The sequence below is a fragment of the Stigmatopora argus genome, chromosome 4 (assembly GCF_051989625.1).
Source record: "Stigmatopora argus isolate UIUO_Sarg chromosome 4, RoL_Sarg_1.0, whole genome shotgun sequence".
Classification (NCBI taxonomy): domain Eukaryota; kingdom Metazoa; phylum Chordata; class Actinopteri; order Syngnathiformes; family Syngnathidae; genus Stigmatopora; species Stigmatopora argus.
Window position 1 is genome coordinate 4,763,263 of NC_135390.1, and position 20,128 is coordinate 4,783,390.

The 20,128-nt window shown below is 38.6% G+C and overlaps 1 protein-coding gene across 4 annotated transcripts in view; it reads right to left on the bottom strand.

The window, feature by feature from the left end:
- Positions 1-20,128, bottom strand: part of vps13b (vacuolar protein sorting 13 homolog B) — a 341,198-nt gene that overhangs the window by 157,935 nt on the left and 163,135 nt on the right. For all 4 annotated transcript variants that reach the window (XM_077598167.1, XM_077598171.1, XM_077598169.1 and 1 more), the window contains exons 23-25: positions 11,510-11,744; positions 10,292-10,509; positions 6,870-7,073 (exon numbers count right to left, since the gene is read on the bottom strand). In XM_077598167.1, the coding sequence (XP_077454293.1) occupies positions 6,870-7,073; positions 10,292-10,509; positions 11,510-11,744 (657 nt within the window). The remainder of the gene's footprint in view (positions 1-6,869; positions 7,074-10,291; positions 10,510-11,509; positions 11,745-20,128) is intronic.

The following is a 20,128-nucleotide window of genomic DNA, read 5'->3' on the forward strand; positions in this document are numbered from 1 at the left end:
AAAAACCTTTGAACAGCTTCCACCGCGATACAAAAAAAAACATCCCAGCATTTTTACAAATCAGTAAATCATCACAATCCAAAAAAAGATCCCAGCATTTTTAGAAATCTGTAAATCATTGCGATACAAAAAAGATCCTGTAATTTTTACAAATCAGTCGATGCCTTAAAGCTAAGGTTTGAAACAATGCATTTGTTGTTTCTGTATAAGAGTACCGTATTTTCACGACTATTCGGCGCATCGTATTTTTAGCCGCAGTGTCAATAACGAGTGCTATTTCTGTATTTTACACACACAAAGGACGCACTGTTCTTTTAGACGCAGCCAGGCATGGCATATATATATATATATATATATATATATATATATATATATATATATATATATATATATACACATTATTTATGGATGATTATCGAACCGTAATAGCGCTGTCTACGGAAGCAGCCCCAGACGCTATTTCCGGTGCGCAGTGACTGCTGGGATATATAGTCCTTTTGTCAATACACCCAGGTTGACGGCTGTGATAACTTTGCAATAATTGTATCAATATACTACAACGGCGAACACACTAATTTAGTGCTACATGCACCATATGCACGCTACACTCGCACGCTAAAAACACGTTTTTAAAAAGGCAACGGAAGCAAGACTGAGTTCGGTTGTACTTTATTTAGCCATTTTACAATGTACTCACATCATCATCACCCACAAAACCATCAAAGTCCTCATTTTCTGTGTCCGAATTGAACAATTGTCCATCGAAAACGCTGAGTTTAATACGTTCGTCCAGGCGGCCACAATCCATTCGCTAATAGTAGCTAGCTAGTAGCTAGCGTAACTCTTCCAAGGCTGTCTTCCATGGTTCGCAACTGTGTTGATGCCGATCGCCAGGCCATTATCCATTCGCAAATAGTAGCTAGCAGCTAGCGTAACTATTCCAATGCTGTCTTCCATGCTTCGCAACTGTGTTGATGCCGATAGCCAGGCCACAATCCATTGGGTGTATTGACAAAAAATATATATATATCCCAGCAGTCACTGCGCAGTACTTTATCTACGAGAAAATAGTAGAGTCGGGGGCTGCTTGCCATAGTTGTCCTATCGACTGATTTATTTTATTTTATCGTGATAACAATTTTAGTATTGGTCCATATATAAAGCGCACTGGATTATAAGCGCCCTGTCTATTTTGGAGAAAATTTAAGACTTTTATGTGCGCCTTATAGTCGTGAAAATACGGTAGATCCTTTGGTTTTAAGGTCAACTGTTTATATTTAAAACAGTAGTACAAAAACAAGATGTAAACTATAGAAATTATTTTGTATAAAAATGAGAAAAAATTGCCAGCCTTAGACACAAATCAACCAAATTATGCACACTACTGCACTAGTTTTTAATAAAATAGTTGCTCCTACAGAAAAAAAGAAGACATCCACATCTCTGTGATGCTTCTTCACTTCACGGCTTCAACTTTCGCGGCTTCACTACATCGGAGATTTTTTTCTGAGGTATAAAAACAAAGTTCATAAAAATGTCTAAATCTACGCTGAAACTCGCAACCAGAAGACAGATAAAAAATGGCAGAAGTCAGGGCACAATTGGACGTCAACACACTGCATGGGGCCGGCCACTCAGAAGGAGACGGATGAAAACATTGAGGGAAAACGAGGGATTAGTGTGTAAAATTCAGTAATGACTGTCTCCACATTGACAACCCTAAGCTTTGAAAACCTTACTAGATTGGCCCAAGAATCACCAATACTGTTCTGTACCAAGTGGAATTCCATTTCTCTATAGAACACAGGTGTCAAACCAAGTTCACAAAGGGCCATCTGGGTTAAGGATTTCATTCCAACTGAAACAATGAGGTGAAACAAGCAGCACCTGACTGAAATCAACTCATTACAGTTGCATGAGAACAGATTAATGAAATAGCGTCGTCTTCACTGACTGGTAGGAAAACCGACACCCACTTGGCCCTTTCTAGAATTGGTTTTACATCTGTGTTGTAGAACAGAGAAACAATGTTTTGACACTTTTGCAGTCATTTGTTGTGACAAAACATCATCGGTCACATGTATACTTGTCCACATTAGAGGTAGGATAATAACGATGTAAGAACCTGGCGTTACCTGACCATCACCAGACCTCAAGTCAGTAGGGAGGGAGCTGTCTTCAATCTGGCAAGGCAATGGTTCCATATAAAGTGTGGCCAAGAACGTTTAAGGCATGTGTTGGTTGCTGAGCTAGGGGAGTCCCTTTCAGCATGTTTTTAGCATGAGTCTCTGTTCGGAGAATGTTCCAACACTGTGAAAGACATGTATCATCTCAGTCCCCAAGACACCTCATCCAAATCAGAGAGAACATTAGACCTGTTGACCTAAACTCAGATTCAATACTGACCCTTAAAACACTTCTCCTTCAATGCTCACAAGTTTAACACACACTATATCACCTGCAGTGTGCCTATTTATAAAAGGCGGAAGTCATCCTTATTTCACAATTGACCCACTTTTCTATTCTCCCAAGCCACAAAACCCATCGCATTATTCAGTTCCAAGGTACCAGGCTGCCATGAAGAAATTAGATTGCTCTCACATGTACTAGACAGCCACTACTTGCAAGTAATTCCACTACCTCCTAGTTGCTGTAAATCCCTGAGTAGTGACCAGTTTTCTTTCAAGGATTTCATAGGTTTTGAAATGCATGTGAAGTTCTCGGTAATGTCAGTGTTGTGAATATTGAATGCCTGTTTTTTTAGGCTATAGTTATCCCAAAACACTGTTAATATGTTACATTAATAGGTGTTCCTTATTTTCCCAAAACATGAATGTAAAAGGTTGTATAACGTATACTCCAGTGCAACGTATATATATTTATCCCCTTTCATTTGGTCCATTCTGTTCATTTGGCTAGGGCAACTTACACTCAGGTGTGCCATAGAGTATTTTTTCCCCTGTCATTGTGCATTTTATTTTTTTTGCTAGTGTGACTTATAGTCCGAAAAGTACGGTAAACATATGAAGCATATAACAAAAATTAAATCAAATACTAACTGAAAATTCAAGGATTTAAAATAAGAAAGAAAATAGTGCAATCACACAATTCAGTTTTTGTTTAATATGTTTGACTAAAATCACCCCTGTAGCAGTCATCAAGGTAATAGCTTAAATAAAACATATAGCCATGTTGTTTAGGGTGAGCCAGGTCTTTCACATTCCTAAACTGCCAAGCTGGGGCCCAAAATACACACACATAACCTTCTTTTTCCCACACCTTCAAAAGCAGTATACAGTTTAATTTTAGGGGGCCTCCAGGGCTATGCATGGGCTGAAGATCCAAGTTTATTTTTTCTGCAGAGTTTGTCTTTCCTCATCAGAGAGGCCCAAACACTGGCAGACAACAGCAGGCTGTGAAGTGTCAGAAAAGGAAAGCGAGAAGGACCGACAACCTAATGGTGACGAAGAGGGAAAAAAGCTGTTTTTGGGCTATATAATAAAATGCATTCCATCTAAATACACCTAAGCACGAGGATACTGTAGAATCAAATGGTAAAATAGGTGAAAACATAAAAAAGCTAAGAAACATGAATATAAATAAATATTTCAAAAAGGAGTGGAGGGAGTAAATCCTCATCTCTTCACAGAGCTAAAACAGGGAGGCCAGAATGGAGAAAATTAAGTTAAATTATGGATGACCCGCAAAGCCGACACTTTTTAAATGTCTTCAAAATCTAACTTCCTACGGGGGGAGCTGTTTGAAGACTGGGGTTATAATTTTGCTGGACATCGTGTTAATTCTTCACCAGGTATAGTTCGTAAAGAGATCTGTGAGTGACCCCAAAATGCAAAAAAATTCAGTCATCGATTCCTGAGGTGATGAAGCAATTAATAGTTTTGTAGCAGATATTGAAAAGTAAGGACAACATGATAATATCGGGTAAGTAGCCATGTAATTTTGGAATCTCCTAACCATAATCACAAAACATTTAGGGAAAGGTAGTGACGTCATCCCTAGCTTTCTATAAGTAAGCAATGGAGAATGACTTATACAGGAAAACATCCTTGCTGCTCCGTCCACTTCTTGGAAGTTTACATAGCGACAATAAAAATACATTAACAAAACAAACTTACTATTTGTTGTATATGCTTGTTTTGAACTCCACAAATACTATAAAACCTTGAAGGGGCCAATTAAAGAAGAGGCAAAGTTTGCAGCTGCTAAGTTTGACTGACCATTTCATCCTGATAAAACTGAAAACGCAACAATGGAGAGTGAAGGCAACAGCTAAGCAGTGAGACTTATACAGACAATATTTCTCAAACAGTACATTGATTGTGTTCATCCAGGTCCATTCATACCAACTTATGTTGAACATTATAATCAAGATTGTTACGACAGCTCTCGGGTTCTTCACTGTGATAGGAAACTGAATCCCACCATCTATATGTGTTCTTTACTTGATTCAGAGTTTCACTGTGATGTTAGAGCAGGGATGGGCAAACTATATCACAAAGGGCCATAGTGTATGCGGCTTTTTGTTCCAATCCATAAAGAGGACACCTTTTCACCAAGCTGGTGTCCTACAACTGCAATCAATGGATTGCAGTCAGGTGCTTCTTCTTTTTTGCAGTAATCTCATTGGTTAAACTGTGCTAGATCGGTTGGAACAAAAACCTGCCCCCACAGCGGCCCTCGAGGACCGGTGTGCCCACCCCTGTGTTAGAGGGTACTGAATCAGATTTATTGAACTTCAGTGAGCCACAATCTGCATTCCCCTGTTTTTGTTGAACATTAACCAAAAATTATGCAGATTGAATAGTTGTTTCTTCCCAATATGGGCTCTATGCACTTTAGGCTTATTTCAACATTCTGGTGATCTGCCCTTTATTTATTTTTTTCAAAGCATTTTAATCGTTTTGCATTCAAACAATGGTTTTCTAGCATACATTATTACATGTTCGTAGATGCGCAGTCTGTGGAAACATGGTCTCGTAAATGACCTTGAGATGTAACCTTCACATCGCCACATAGATGTACTAATTCAGCAAATGTGGTAACTTTGTTTCTTTATGGCATGCTAGTTAGGATGTTGTGATAGGTGGGCGACAGGCAATGCTTTGCTGTTGGCAGGGCTCTTGGATGGGTGTGGCGGTTTGGGGTTTTACCCCATGACTGACTTTGTGAATTGGAAGTAACCTACACTGTGGTCAGGAATTATAAAATGTCTGTCGAAGAATGACAAATAAATGGAAAATATGACTCATCAGGTTATGACCGCCTGTGAAATGTACGTAGCAGTTTTGAGTAGATATTAATTAATAAACCTAACTAAATGATAAGTGTGTGCTTTTCTTGCAAAAAATAACATTGGTTAAATAACAATTTAGTGATTTTTTTGGTAGTGGGAATGGGCAACAGTTGGGATGTGTTGTGGTCTGGCTGTAGTTAAAACATTGGGAGTAGGAAGAGGTCACAGGGTGTGCTTCTAGGGGAGAGCGTTGCCACTACTGCTGAGACTTATCAAAACAGCTCCTACATTCTTGCTTAATCATCAAACCTTCCACAGGACTAAACACTTCTACCAATGTTTGTACTTAAGTAAACACTGACAAGTGGGTTGTCAGGGGACTCTAAGGCTGTCATACACACACACCCACACACACACAAACCCCTTCCCTTACTAACTAAACTGTTGCCCTGCCACTGGTTTTACAAATGAAGCAAGGATAAACAAATGTTGATGGCTCTGAAATGAACCCAGAAAGTGATGCGCATGGGCATGTGGTATGAAAATAGAATGAATACTGTTTCACTTTATTGCCTCTCCAATGTCACAATGTTGTTTCTGTGATCTCAGGGGGGCACAAATTCCTGACAGGTCCAATGTGGTCAAAGAGTAGTCATTAAATCACTGGCTGGTTGCCACTGCTTAACACCATAAACACTCATTTAGGCCATTATTTTAATAGAGCTGACTTTTCAGACCTCTTGTAAAAAACACACACAATGCACTAGGGATTAAATAGTTCATCAATACATTGTGGGGAAAAGTGTAAGTCAGTCACTATTACTTTTGCCAACACACTTAATATTTGTTGAGCATGAATCTATATTTTTTGTTGTTGTCATTTTTAGGCAGATTTGTTGGGAACACATCAATGCCCTAATAAATATTTTGAATGCAACTTTTTTTTGGACAGACTAATAAAGACTAAAAAGCTACCGCCAGGTGTTATGAATTACTTGTGCCAACGTTACACAAATCTGAGGCTTTTCACCGAATTTATTTATTATTTTAAGATTGCGGATTAACATTGTCTGACATATCCTCACAGTGTACTTTATTTAATGTATATCTTAGAAATGACTGTTCAATTATATGTGACTGTAATCTTCTGTGCGAAGAAAGTCACAGTTCTTCATTAGGTTTATCTGAGAATTTCTAAATGGTAAATGATGTGCACTTACAAACAGCATATTATCCAAATGGTAAATTGAAATAATTTACATCGCAATTTTACATAAGATTTTACAATTTTACAGCTACCAAATGTCCACATATGAACTTCACAATATTAGACAGAAAATAAACGTAATAGTACCGACCTGAATTGGAAGATATGGGGAGTGACTAGAGGCCTATTACCACTATAACTTATGTAAAACAAATATTTGTCCAATTTTTTTAATAATTTTTTTTTAGTCTGACTACTGCATAAAATAAAAACTGGTTTTCAACAGGAGATACCTGCTTTGATAAAATGGATGGTAAAGAACAGGAAGAGTCGACGAAGATGAGACAAGCAAACAGGAATCAAATGGCTTCAAAGAGGAATGTCTTTATCTGTAAGACAACCACAGACCTCAGTAGGAGATCCAACATCTGCAGAAGGGCTATAGGTGCTTGTGTCAGGCAGAGCTGTACCAGCACTGCTGTGTACGGAAGAGGATGGAGCAGCACCAGCAGTGGGTTCAGGTATGCTGGCCGACTGACGAAAGATGCAATGCTTCTGGAGACGAGCCCATGTAGACGTCCAGCTGAGAAAGAGCTTGGACAAAAGCTGTACCTGATGAGTGACAGGAAAAAGTCAAACAATTTAAAAACATATTTTAGAGGATTACAAATCAAATACAGTTGTACCTCTACTTACCAATGCTTGTACATATGACATTTTCAGGTTATGAAACCCTTTGATATGTAAATTACTGATCAAATACACGAAAACAAGATCTAGGTAAATACATTTCCTGTATCCATTATTGTATTTTTAAATTGCCGCGGTAGCATTGCGTCCTGCTTGACAACCCCCCTAGGCGCCACTGGCCTCCCATTGGCTGTCTAAAAAAAACAACTATTTTTACTTTTCTTTTTTTTCAATTTCCAAGCCAGGTGATAGCAACTTTCTTCTTTATTTCAAATTAGGTTACAAAACAAGTTGTGGAACCAATTAATTTTGTGAGTAGAGGTACCACTGTACTGTAAAAACTAGTGCTATCTTCAAGAGATTAACTGAGCCCTGCAGCGAATCGAGGGAAAAACTGATCATGTTTGTAACTAGCTAAATTGTTAAAAATACTAATGTTCAGACATAGGCTTTATCATCATCATCATCGAATCATCAAAAAAAAAGCCTATTGTCATCATACACAGCTGCGTATGACGAAATTGGTGGTGCTACTCCACAAAGTGCGCTTTCCCAGCAAAAGACCACAAATAAGTAATATAGAAATATAAGAGTCACATTCTGTTAAAGTAAATACTAAAATATTGCCTAATCTAAGATATTATTACTATCCACGGAGATCCCGGTGGTCTCGAGATGTCGTATAGGGGATATTGTAGGTTCGTTGGTAATCTGTTGTGATGGATATATCGCATCTCCTCCCGAGGGTAATTAAATCCTGGTGACTGTAAAAAAAGTTTGCCTCGCAGATGTTAGTAAATAACGATAAGATTGAGGAAACAAAACACCAAACTGGAGAGCAAAGAGTCGCTGCACCCGTGCGCGCCGCCATCTTGGATCACTTACCAAGATGGCGGCGCGCCATGAGTGTTACAGAGGTGCCTCTACTTTGGAATGTCTGTACTTACTAAAATATTCAGATCACAAAAAGCCTCAATGATATTTTTTTTACCCAAGATACAAAATCAAGTTACAAAACGCATGCTGCTTCTTTTGAACATTTGACTGCTGTTCTTTGAGTTTTAATATGGTATTTGTGATTTTTGTGTGCTCAAAGGAACTTTAATGTATATTTTTCATTTTGGGACCCAAGAATGTTTGTTGAATTTATAAATTCATAAGTTGTTAAGAAGCCACCTGTTGGTGTAGAGGTTTCACTCGCCTGACAGGCGCGGGCTCGATTCCCGCTGGTGGCGGCAGTATTGTGAGTGCAAATGGCCCTCTGTCTCGCTATGTGCCCTTCAGTTGACAGGCGACCCGTCTAGGGTGTGGTCTGCCTAATGCCTGAAATGAACTGGGATAGGCTCCAGCAACCCCTGCAACATTTACGAGAATGCGCGGAATAGAAGATGAATGAATGAAAACAAGTTTGGCAGTTGCCCAAGCGTTTGCCTACTCCTTTCTCACCTACACCCTTCAACAACAATAGAAAATGTTTTTCGCATGTGTTTGTTATTCATTTTAATGAGTCCATCCATCGATACATCCAGCGATCCATCCACAACGACCCACCCAACCAAACGCCCGCCTGTCCGACCCACCCATCCAGATAGCCAGATATAGACCACAGTCCAACTGACTCCTGCTAACTCCTGCTACTCTTATTTCAAAAGTGAATTATCTGAATGTACAATAATTTGAGCGCTGCATACTAATTTTACTATTTGGATTTTCTTCTTTATGCACAACAAAAGTCCCAAAGAGCAAGCCACAGAGGAAATTTATGTAGTCTCATCAATTTCTGAAGAAGAAAAAAACACAGTGGGAAAAAAATGGAAAGCTTGGCATCAATCTTCAGAGCAATTTATCATTTGCTCACTTGAGGTCCTAAATTTAAACAACAACGAAGCAAAAATATGCATGGAAAAGATGACAGGGGAAAGCGGAGTGTGATGTGATACTTTCAGTTGTTTGTGCATTAAACTGAGCCTTTTTTAGTCAAGAGTGAGTTTAAAATATGCGTTAATTCAGGGTGCTACATTAACTTTTTAAGCCACCTGCTCATAGGGCAGGTAACCTATCTATCTTACCTGCCTGAGGTGGCAACCCACCTGCCCTAATTTGATTGATTGATTTGATAAGGGACAGCACATATTAATGAACATATTTATATTCTTTAAGATGATTGGCGAAGAGGTTCAGAGACGGGAGTTCACATATATTAATTGGTATTAACTTCCAGGTATGTGCAGCGTGGACAGAGAAGGTGCTTTGGCTGAAAGCACTCTTTTTGAAGGGAACTACACAGTCACCTTTAGAGCCAGCCCTTGTTGATGCGTTGGATTTTTTTTGTACAAAATCTTGCAGTGAGGGAGGGGCTTTGTGTTGGAAGATTTTGTAGACTAATGTGGCATCTGCATATTTAACAGTATTGTTGCAGTTCAGGCGTTTGTGTTTCTTTAATATCTGACTGGTGGTGTGTTTTTGGCTTTCTGTCCAATAATTTCAAGGCTTATAAATGGTTTCAATTGGTTTTAATGCTGTTTTGCAGGCCGATGACAAACTTGTTAGGCAGTAAGTCATGCATGAGATGATCATGTCCAAATATAACTTTGATGACTCAGGTGTTAGATTGTTTCTAATGGACCTAAAATTAGACACATTTTATTTTATTCAGCGTGTTTTTTTTATCTGTCGTTTGAAGGCTAGTTGAGAGTCAAGAGTGATTCCTAGGTATTTAAATTCTTGGACTACATTGATTGTTTTTCCTTGGGGTGTATAATTCTCCTTTTTATTTAAAACAACAACCTGCCCAAGGACTACAGACATTACAGAAGCCATTATAACCTGGCACCAAGCACTTTCTCCAGGGCAATCTGGTGTTGTGCACTGTCTTGTTGAAGTCAAATGTAGCACATCCCTTGCCATTTTTTTTTACGTGCTACATATTGTGCACCCCCACACTCATATACTCTCACTCTTTATTTTTCCCTCTAAGGGGATGTACACAGGGCCATGCACTAAAATAAATAATATGAATAATGAGAACTTGAGAATATACTGTAAATTGTTCTAAGTCCAAACAATAAGATATACAGTATATATATTAAATATAAACAAATCTAAAGATTTAGGTTGTTATTGTGTGATGTATGACTGACCTGAGGGTTTGAGCACTTGACCCCGACGGGCTGCAAATCAACATGGAGGCAGACAACAAAAGAGTGCCTTCCTTCTGAACAATTTGGTGGCTTGTGTGATGTGACTGCCAGCGTGGAGGTACAACCCATTGGTTTAAGTAGACTCAGACTGCTCTGCTGCCCCAGCAAAGTATACACACTAAACTGACTCAGGTTGATTGTCCATGGGAAAGCATCACCTGGTGGTAATGTGAATTAAAAAAAACAGTAAAACATCAACATTTTCATAAATGTGAAAATTGCTAAATGAGATCTGTTTTGTGCACAGAATTGACAGGAACGCTAACGCTAGTCCTGCAGCGATGCATGTCTATCTGTTAAATTTCAACTTTTCTATCGGAATAATACAATGTATGACTTGTTGGCTTATTATTTCCTGCGGTACAGAGGACCATCTCTTGCGGCACACCAGTGAGTTGACGTACATTCTTAGAAGAAATTTAACAGAAATATTTCAAAGATAACTTTCTCTTGTCATTTCCTCCCAAGATTTTTTTGTTTTCGAACTTGATGCCCAATCCTAATACCACCAAAGGGTAAAGTTGAAAAAAAAATGTTTCTCTAAGATAAAAAAAAAAGAACAAAACACTGCTGCACTTTCAAGGCTTACGTCAACTTTGCCAGGTGTGCAGGCCATATGTGGAAGGATCTATCGCTATTTTTCAAAGCTTAAGTTTGTTTGTTTTATGTAATGGTAAATGAGTACTATTCGGTCAAAGGTTTGCTTAGTGATGAAAAGGCAATAATGATGATGAATCTCCATCCTATGTCTTATTGACATCAAAATCCCCATGTAATATCCCTATCCCTATCTATGTATATCTATATATCTATATATATAGATGTATATATACATATATATGTATATATATATATATGTATATACACACATATATATATATATATATATATATATATGTATATACATATATATACACATACATATATATGTGTGTATATATATATATATATGTATATACATATATATACACATACATATATATGTATATACATATATATGTGTGTATATATATATATATATATATATATATATATACACACACCTCTTGATGTCTGCATTGAAATTTAACTGTTATTCGTGAAAATCAATGTATTTGGTATTGACACTAAATTTTCTTCTAATGCATTTCATAGCCTACCATAAATTATTTAACTTACCTTCCTCCAGGATTGGTTTGGAAACCACAAATGGAAGCTCCTGCACCGGTTCCATGTACTTGTGTCCAGCACTGAGAACACTGATCTGGGGCAGGCAAACTACAAGGGTTCCTGGCATAGACGCTTGGTTGTGGTACCAGCTACGAACCGTACCAGGAATGTCACCAAAAATGATGGTACTTGGAGACGGAAGGCTGTCACTGGGCAGGAACACACAGAATGATTGCAGCTCCAACTACAAAGAGAACACAATTGAAAAAATGTTCATTTATTCATTCATTTTCTGAACCGCATGGCCAATGATAATTGTGTGAATAGTCATTTTAATCCAAAGCCGTGTATGAATTACAGACCAGATATTATACATTTTCACCCCATCTAACCTAAACATATGACATGGGAAAACTTTTAGAAGACAGAAAAACTAAGAAAAAAATTCCATTAATTTTGATATTGGTCCTATTTTCGGCAGCCTCCCAGGAGTGGAGTTTGCATGTTCTCCCCGGGCTTGCATGGGTTATCTGTAAACTGCTCCTAGGTATGAGTGTGAGCCACAAATTCGGGGTGTTTCCCACGTGGTGCCCATAGTTCGTTGGGATAGGCGCCAGCACCGCCATGACCCTTGTGAGGATAAGCGGTACGGAAAATGAATGAATGGGTGAATGAATGGCTATTTTTCCAAAAGCAGAAGTTAAAACAATCAAGTGGTTGCAGATTTCCGCGGTAATCTACGTCACATGGGTTATTCTACGTGCCACACACTGAACTCCTCCAACTTGATTATTTATTATTATTATTACTGCATCCATCTATACACCTGGACACACATGTTGACATTTGACTTTGGCAAGTAGAGATCTACTACACGCTATAGCTAGGTGTTCCCCAGTTAACATTACAGTTTCATTCCTATGTGATATTTGAATCCATTCTGTTGGTACATTTTTGTGCACACAGAGGCAAGATTCAGGCATAAAAATTCCGTCATAGGAGACAGACGACAGAAAGATAGGATAAACATTAGACACCAGGATGAAGATGGGGAAAAATGAGGTTAAACTTAATCTAACACAGTTGATTATTCCAATGTGTTTGAAGGCAATATAGGTAGCTGCATTTATCTCATCTGATAAAGAAAACAAAAACATTTTTTATTGCCAAGAAAACTGTATCTTAGCAGAATGAGATTCTAATCACAGCCATACGAAAACTCCAAGCTTTAATTTTTTCACTCATGTTGGCCGGAAGTAACAGCATGCTGTGATACTTCACCACTTCGCACCAACAAAATTTTCTTTAATTTTCTTTGGGTTACATTTTGCATTGCGCACAGAAAGACTGCGCTGAGCCTATTTCCAGAATTGTTTGGATTTTGAATCCCCGTTTAAAATGCCTCCTAAGCGTCCTGCGTCATTCATCTAAGGCATCATGAATAAATCTATCGTGCTCTACATCCAGAGGAAAGAAGCGAACAATTGGAAGATGGTAACGATGCCCTTCTCCAAGGACACCAAGCGAGTGGTAACCACGAGGAATAAAATCATCGTTAAGATGGATAATGCCTCATCGGTGTGGATCTCGGACGGTAGGGAGAAGATTCCTCTGGATACCAACATGATTAGAACCAAAGCCAAAACCTGTTACGATAGCTTAACTCCTAACAAAGACAATGAAGATAAACCTCAGTTTCATTCCAGTGCCGCGAGTAAGCCTCGTGGTTTTATTTGCAAGCAACAGCTGGTTTGAAAAGTTTAAGAATAGGTATGGTCTACAAAGTGTTTCGCTGTATGGGGAAGACTGATCGGCAGACCAAGAGGCAGCGAAATGGAACGTCAAGGAAGAGTTCCCTCACAAAATTCAAGAGATTGGTTAGTTATCTTCCGGAGCAAGTTTTAACATGGATGAGACTGGCCTATTTTGAAAGAGAATGCCCTCCTGGACAATCTTATTCAAAGATGAACTCAAATCCGGATCATCATCATGTGTGGGAATGCTGCAGGCTTCCTGGTAAAGCCAGCCATAATCTACTAGTTCGGCCATCATCATGCTTTAAAAAACAAGAACAAAGCCTTGCTGCCTGTCTACTGGATGAGCAACAGGAAAGCCTGGATCATGAAAGCCCTCACAAAGGACTGGTTCTTAAACTATTTCATCCCGAAGCTGTACCTCTGTGCCCCTTGAAGGTCTGAACTGTGCAGGAGGACTTGGACTAGAACTCCCATTAACCGTTTTTCCTTTATTTATATCAAGCAGAAAGGAACTATGTTCACTTTGAGTACGGTATTTAAAGTATTTACAATGTTTAAATATATACATTATATTTAGATATTAATACATTAGTCTTTTCATATGTTTATAACTGTAAAATTTGATAAATACACTTCTTGATAATTGTACTCGTGTACTTGTATTTTTGTATAGGTGCGAAAACATGTAGTAGTATTGTAGTAATAATAGGGGTGATCCTATTGCTTGGTTTTTCGATTATTGCGGCCATGTCTGCGCTACATTATCCGCAAAATTCGAGGGATTACAGTACATTGACTTTATTGTATTTTGTGTACTGTTTTGAGTCACAGCTTTGTTGTCGTTTGTATAGGTCATAGTTTTTGTTACTGCATAATCTCTTGTTACCTGTCTACAAAAGATGTGTATATGGAGAACATACAACGCAACAAAAAATATATAGTATTTATTTTTGGTAAAATGGTTTATGAATCTTGTATTTTCCATCGCTTCTCACAAAATTCAAATTAGACTGTTATCAACATACAATAAATGTCTGTTATTATCCAAGCTCTATAGTGACTACTTTAAATTCTATCAAAGTGAAATTTCTCCAGTGTTGTCCCATGAAAATATATTATTAAAATATTACAGAAATTGGAGGGGCGTATTAAATTTTATGAGATATCATACATTTATTAAGGCAACATAGTAGTTACTAGAATAATTTGAATCAAAACAAATATTGCAAAGAAAATAAAAGTACCACCATATTTGTAGCTAAAAAAATGATGACTGAATCAAGTGTACGGATTGATCATAGTTCCCCATCTTGTGGAAGACTTCCTGTGTGTGGTTCAAGCTTTTGTCCAACTTTACGTCTTTTGGGTCTGTATCCGTTTTTGCTATCGCAACCAAAATGGCGCCGTTCAAGTGGCAGCCGGTGGCGGTAGCTCCGTCCACTCTTGCTCGTTTTGTGTTTTTGCTGCTTTTCTGTCTTAATGATTTGATTTGGTGATTCTTAATGATCCCATTTACTTTGATTTGCTTTGTACTTTTTACTTTTGCTTTGTTGTTCTGCGGCCTTTGCGATTGTACTTTTTAACTTATAACTATGCCTTTTCTTGCTACTGTCACAATGAAATTTCCCGAACATGGGATGAATAAAGTTATCCAATCCAATCCAAAATGCGCACAAATTAGACTTGACATGCATGAAATTGCAAGGTGACAAACACGAAACACAAAGCGGCGGATACGGTCATTTATTAAAAAAAAAAGATAAACAATTAAAAAGCTCAACAACATTTATTTTGACTTCTATGAATTAAATTTAAGGAAAAAAAACGTATCTTGCAAAAAACATGAAAAAACTCACTTATGCCTGCAATTGCTCACTCAGGGTGCCGCCATTTTACCTTTTACCGGTAGGTGCTCTGACAGGCCAGACGCGAGTAGCCTCGATACATGTGTGCGTAGTGTTTACCATGTCAGCACTGTTTGTGACTTCCTATTTCCACTTTGTTTTTTTTATTTCTTGTTCGAAAGTGACAACTATTGCAGTAATATGAACCATCGAAAGAATCGAGATATTGGTACTAATGTTGACACAAATAATGTGCAATCCAGCACACGATCCTTTTGATTCATACAGTATCCCAGAAATACCACGTACAATGATTTTTCTCAAGATTTTCCCTTAAAAGTAACACATTTGTGCTCCCTATTAAAACCGTGAATCTGGAGGTGAAAATTGTGAACCAGGGGGCGTCTTATAGGAGAGAACTTAAAATTGTTGAATTTTACGGCCATTTTAAGGATACGGTTTATAGGCGGAGGTGGCTAATATGCGAGAAAATATGGTAAACAAGATGAGGCCTATGTAATTATCAATATCAACGGGTATTATAATAAGTTGCAATAAGAAGCCACAATGCAAGTACTCACTGCTTTCCTTAGCTCAGCAAACCATATCAAATGTAAGGTCAGAATGGGCTAAAATATCAACAGAAATACTATGAAGCCACTGAAATCTTGGAAGCCCTCAAATCTCACTGGGCTATTATTCACCCTGTTTTCCAAATTATTGTTAACAACAAGTCACTGTGGTTTACCTAAAAAAAACTATTCATGAATCCTCTGTGGTATCATGTTTGACTTCTGTCTCACTCCCAAGCACGTAGAGGGAAACATCCACTTTCAGAACAAACCTGGGAGACCTGAGAAGGCTGACAGATGGACCAAGCAAGAGTCGGAGTGCAAAATGTTGCAAATTAATCATTAAGCATGGCCAAGTCTATGACACACCCCTTTTTCTTAAATAAATCCATGTTAATTTGTCACTCTAGCCCAATGTGCATCACTCCTTTGGTCAGGGTCAAAGCTTGGCATTTCGAGCTCACTCCATGACCAGGCATTGATTCTGCATGGAAAATTCATGTTGTGTTCTGAGCAAGGGTTGAAGATGAATTAAAACGGGAGAGGAGGGAGGGAAAGGAGGTTGGAAGAGTTCATGTTTTTGTTAATGGTAATTATGTATTTGCATGCACAGTGGAAATACAATGAACTTGGCGTGCACTCAGCACCAGAGCAGAGAATGGGTGTGTGGGCTTTGTGAAGGCAAAACAGCTCATCTGAGGTTCTGTATGGTCAAGTATGGTATTCACCACAATTATACTTCACAGCTTTGTAACAAGCCAATAAACAAAAGAATGGAAGTACAGTTGTTGTCAAAAGTTTACATACACTTGTGAAGAACAAAATGTCATGGTTCTCTTGAGTTTCCAGTTATTTCTACAACTCTGAATTTTCTCTGATAGAGTGATTGGAACAGATACTTATTTGTCACAAAAAAACATTCATGAAGTTTGGTTTTTTTATGACTTCATTATGGGTTAACAGAAAAAGTGATCAAATCTGCTGGGACAAAAATATACATACAGCAACACCAATTAGCAATTCTGGTGACTTAGAAAGTTGTGTCAGTGAAATGAGTTTCATAGCATGGCCTCTTAACTTCTCTTGATTGATTATGAGGGACTACAGCTGGTGACTTCTCTGAGGCCATTTAAATAGGGCTCATTGGATGCAAACGCCCACAAACGCTACAATGGGAAAGTCAAAGGAGCTCAGCCTGGATCTGAAAAAGCAAATCCTTGACTTGAACAAGTCAGGAAAGTCACTTGGAGCCATTTCAAAGCAGCTGCAGGTCCCAAGAGCAACAGTGCAAACAATTGTTTATAAGTATAAAGTGAATGGCACTGTTTTGTCACTGCCACGATCAGGAAGAAAATGCAAGCTATCACCTGCTGCTGAGAGAAAATTGGTCAGGAGGGTGAAGATTCAACCAAGAATCACCAAAAAGCAGATCTGCCAAGAATTAGAAGCTGATGGAACACAGGTGTCAGTGTCCACAGTCAAGCGTGTTTTGCATCTCCATGGACTGAGAGGCTGTCGTGCAAGAAGGAAGACCTTGCTCCAAAAGCGGCACCTTAAGGTTCGACTGAAGTTTGCTGCTGATCACATGGACAAAGATAAGACCTTGTGGAGGAAAGTTCTGTGGTCAGACAAAACAAAAATCGAACTGTTTGGCCACAAAGCCCAGCAATATGTTTGGAGGAGAAAAGGTGAGGCCTTTAACCCCAAGTACACCATGCCTACCGTCAAGCACGGTGGTGTAGTATTATGCTGTGGGGCTGTTTAGCTACCAATTGAACTAGTGCTTTACAGAGTAAATGGGATAATGAAGGAGGAGGATTACCTTCAAATTCTTCAAGATAACCTCAAGTCATCAGCCCGAAGATTGGGTCTTGGGCGCAGTTGGGTGCTCCAACAGGACAATGACCCCAAACACACATCAAAAGTGGTAATGGAATGGCCAAATCAGGCTAGAATTAAGGTTTTCGAATGGCCTTCCCAAAGTTCTGACTTAAACCCCATTGAGAACTTGTGGACAATGCTGAAGAAACAAGTCCATGTCAGAAAGCCATCAAATTTAACTGAACTGCACTAATTCTGTCAAGAGGAGTGGTCAAAGATTCAACCAGAAGCTAGTGGATGGCTACCAAGAGCACTTAATGGAAGTGAAAATGGCCAAGGGACATGTTACGGAATATTAGCGCTGCTGTATGTATATTTTTGACCCAGCAGATTTGCTCACTTTTTTCTGTTCACCCATAATAAAGTCATAAAAGAACCAAACTTCATGAATGTTTTTTTTTTTACAAAGAAGTATCTGTTCCAATCACTGTATCAGAGAAAAATCAGAGTTGTAGAAATAACTGGAAACTCAAGAGAGCCATGACATTATGTTCTTCACAAGTGTATGTAAACTTTTGACCACAACTGTAGTTTAGCCTGTACGACTATGACTCTTTAGTATGAGCTGATGGGGATGTCAGGTTTTTCCACGTGCTGTGAAAGGGGAAGCATGCACAATGTCAGAACAGGAAACCAAGGATGCCAGGATGACCAAAGGTTTGTTCCATCAGATGCAAAGGGCGTGAGACGCTTGGCTGTCACATTACACTAGACTCAAGAAACACTGACAAATTTGGGTTTTTCGACAGCTCGATTGTGGAAAATGAATAGTGATTTGAGGAAAAACCCATGGGAGGGTAGGATTTCCAAGTAATGAGAAAGGAATATTCAAAATTTGGAAATCGATGCAAAAATAGCTTAGAATGAGGGGTGGAATTGCTGCATGGAATAACTCTTACACAAGTCTGTCCTCAATGGTTCAGGGCAATGTGGCTGTATAACTGAATACATTGCAAACATTTTGGCTGTGGAAATTAAGCTAGAGAGTGAAGCACATCTCATGACATGACAATCCAATCAAGAAAAAGCAAGCCAGGAATAACCTTTCAGAAATAATACATCAAATGACAGATTGAAACAGAAAAACAAATGTATAATGCGAGACAGCATGCGTGTCCAGCGCTGCCGAAACCATTTCATATTGACAGAACAGTTCCATTTTGATCAGGAACTTGATATTAAATGAGCTTTAAACCAATCAACTCCATATGAAAACACACGTGCCAGAGCTTAACGACAAAAACATTACTTCAGACGACACTGACTTACTTTAATTTCCTGGAGATTTAAACCTTAAACCAAGTCTTCTAATAAATAATAAATTACATCAAAGTCACTTACTTCTTGCCATCAAAAGAGGGGGGCGGCAAGAAGCAAGAGAAAAAAATCTGACAAACAAACGGAGCACAGTGCTATCGCATGAGTTGGTAATTGACCAGGGGTGAAAAGTAACATTTACCTTTACTCTCATTACTGAAAGTATTTTTTAAATGAACAAGTTGCAATTTGAGGTTGTTGTTTTTTTTTAAATCAGTTATTTGACTTTTACAAATAGAAAGTTATTTGGAATTAATTTACTCAATTGCATTTTAAAACGCTTTATTGACAGAGTAAAACAAAATGAAGAGAGAAAGATGGGGTGTGCATGGTTGTCGGTCTACTTGTGCCCTGCGATCGGCTGGACACTGATTCAGGGTGTCCCCAGCACCTGGCCCAGAGTCAGCTGGGATAGTCTCCAGCACCCCCCATGAACCTAATGGGGATAAAGCTGTTCAGAAAAAAAATGAATGAATGAGAACGAAGGGGGTGGGGCATTTTGCAAAAATGCTTTTAACTACAAACACTAAGTACATTTTACTTTACACCAGTACTCTATATTTACTTGAGTAACATTTAGTCAATGAAGCAGTACATGTGTTTTGGTACTTTTATCACCCCTTCCATTTATATAAACAAATATAGAATAAACTATGATTCTTCACCACTTTGTGGCTTCAACAATTGGGGCTTCAACATTCGCAGCTTCAGTACATGGCGATTTTTTAAAATCTTAAATATTGAAAAAAAGAAATCTGAAAAAAATGTCAAAATCCACGCTGAAACTCGCAAAGGGAAGACAGGAGATGGAAAATGGCAGTGGAAAATGGCAGTGGAAAATGGCGGAAATCAGGGCAACGCCTCTTCTTTGGCGCTGAAATGGATGGTACTCAGCACAGAAGAAAATGCGAAATTTCACTGTAGAAGAACGACGCGGTGAAGAAATGTAGCCGAGAAGGACTTCTTGTTGCCTTTTCCTCTTTCTATGCCAAGGCTATTCTAGCATTGTTGAAAAGTGTCCGGTGTCATCATGAATGAATTCACCGTCCGTTACATGAAGAAGGAAGATTCAGTAACCACTAGGAATAAAATAAAATCATCGTTGAGATGGCAAATGCCCTATTGCTCTGGATCTCGGACGGTAGGGAGAAGCGAGTGGTCACCACGAGGAATAAAAGATGGAGAATGCCTCATCGGTGTGGATCTCGGATTGTAGGGAGAAAATTCCTCTGGATACTAACATGATTAGAAGCAAAG